The sequence below is a fragment of the Periplaneta americana genome, chromosome 1, assembly GCF_040183065.1.
Source record: "Periplaneta americana isolate PAMFEO1 chromosome 1, P.americana_PAMFEO1_priV1, whole genome shotgun sequence".
NCBI classification, from domain to species: Eukaryota; Metazoa; Arthropoda; class Insecta; order Blattodea; family Blattidae; genus Periplaneta; species Periplaneta americana.
The window spans coordinates 173273639-173275187 of NC_091117.1; the positions used below are offsets into that span (position 1 = coordinate 173273639).

A 1549-nucleotide genomic window follows, 5' to 3' on the forward strand; every position below is an offset into this window, starting at 1 on the left:
AACAAAATACAAATTTTTATACAAGTGCATAAAAGAGATTACAAAAAGGAAATTAATTTCAACTATCATCACCGAAAATTAATGAAAATGAAAGATGGAAGTATTCCTTAAAAAAGTTAAAATTAATTTGTGATCTACATAGAAAATCTGTTGTGGCTAGGTTCTTTTAGGTTACTGTTACTGTACTAGTCATGACTGCCTAAGTGGGCATCTTCATGAAATTAGTTTATTAATTTCTCCAAATTGCTTGCTATGCACAGTAGAAGAAGAAAGAAGATGTGGATGTGGAACACTTGGCAAGCTGTGAATCACCCAAGAATTTTGTAGACCTTACCTCCAAATATTGGGACTCTCTTGCTAAATCCTAAGAATTAGGCATGCAAGCACACACGCTTACATATGTACATACATACACGCAAAATTACACCATATTTGTAAATAATTTTCTAAGCAAAATATTGACAGAGTTAAATCAGAAATTCAATCAAATGACTCAATTAACTTTACTGACTTTGTATCATTGAACAGACAGGAATTCAATTCTTGTCAGTTTCTATTGGTTTCATATCTACAAAACTATTATGGGCTAAAATTTCAATATTATTCCTTCATTACTCCACTTATTAAGCATAGTATCCATAAATAATGCTGATTATATTGTTTTAAATATTCAATAGTTACTGTAAATGGAGATAGAGATAAGATATCGTTCAGATGAAGATGAATGTAAAAGTAGACTTGAGATAAAGGTAGAGCCCAGAGTAGGGGAGAGGTAGGGTTAAAGGTGAGAGAAAAAAGTTGGAGGTGAGATGAAACTACAGGCAAGTTGGAGGTATGATTTTGAATACAGAAACTGTTTATAAATTGTCGTTACCAGAGAAGTCCTATCCCACAGCTAATGTATTCACAACATATTTTCAGTGGATGTATCTTTAAACTTTTTGGTGATCAAGTGGAAGAGTTAAAATTTAATTGGAAATGATGTCAGTAACTTTGATGTATTAAAACATTAAACCGGAATAAATGAAACATAGTACATTTATTGAAATTCTGACTTTCTTAGAATACTCACGTCTCTCACAAACAAAACTTTGCATGGTGTTACAGTGCATTTCCACAAGTTCTCCTTTGCTGTCCAATTTCATGCATGCTGTTGCCAACATCTCTGTTTGCAGCGTTGTTGTGGTTTCAATCTTGATACTCTCTGTTGTTGATAATGGTGTAATGTAATCGAAGCTGTAGCCTAGTGACGGAATTTGAGTTCCTGCCTTTTCCTCATTTTCAACATTCAACTTTAAAGTGATTAAAAAAAAAAAGGTATATGAAAATGAGATTTTATGCACAAAAAGTTATTCAAGAATTAACAATCTTGCCAACAAAACATTTTTCAAAATGAAGATTAGGCTCACTTCGCACAATTATCATGTAAGTACTTTGTAACCATGTTGTTCTTTATCACTTTTAATAATAATATAATTTATTTTTTATTTTACCTACAAAGTTAAGGCCTTGAGGCCTTTTTTTTTCCACTCAACCAGGTCTACAAAAT

At 31.8% G+C, this 1549-nt stretch overlaps 1 protein-coding gene across 1 annotated transcript in view; it reads right to left on the reverse strand.

Annotated features, from left to right (window-relative positions):
- Positions 1–308: 308 nt before the first annotated feature.
- The window catches only part of LOC138694716 (C-type mannose receptor 2-like), a 30507-nt gene continuing 29266 nt past the window's right edge, over positions 309–1549 (reverse strand). The window contains exons 13-14 of the mRNA XM_069818742.1: positions 1073–1292; positions 309–364 (exon numbers count right to left, since the gene is read on the reverse strand). Of these exons, the coding sequence (XP_069674843.1) occupies positions 309–364; positions 1073–1292 (276 nt within the window). The remainder of the gene's footprint in view (positions 365–1072; positions 1293–1549) is intronic.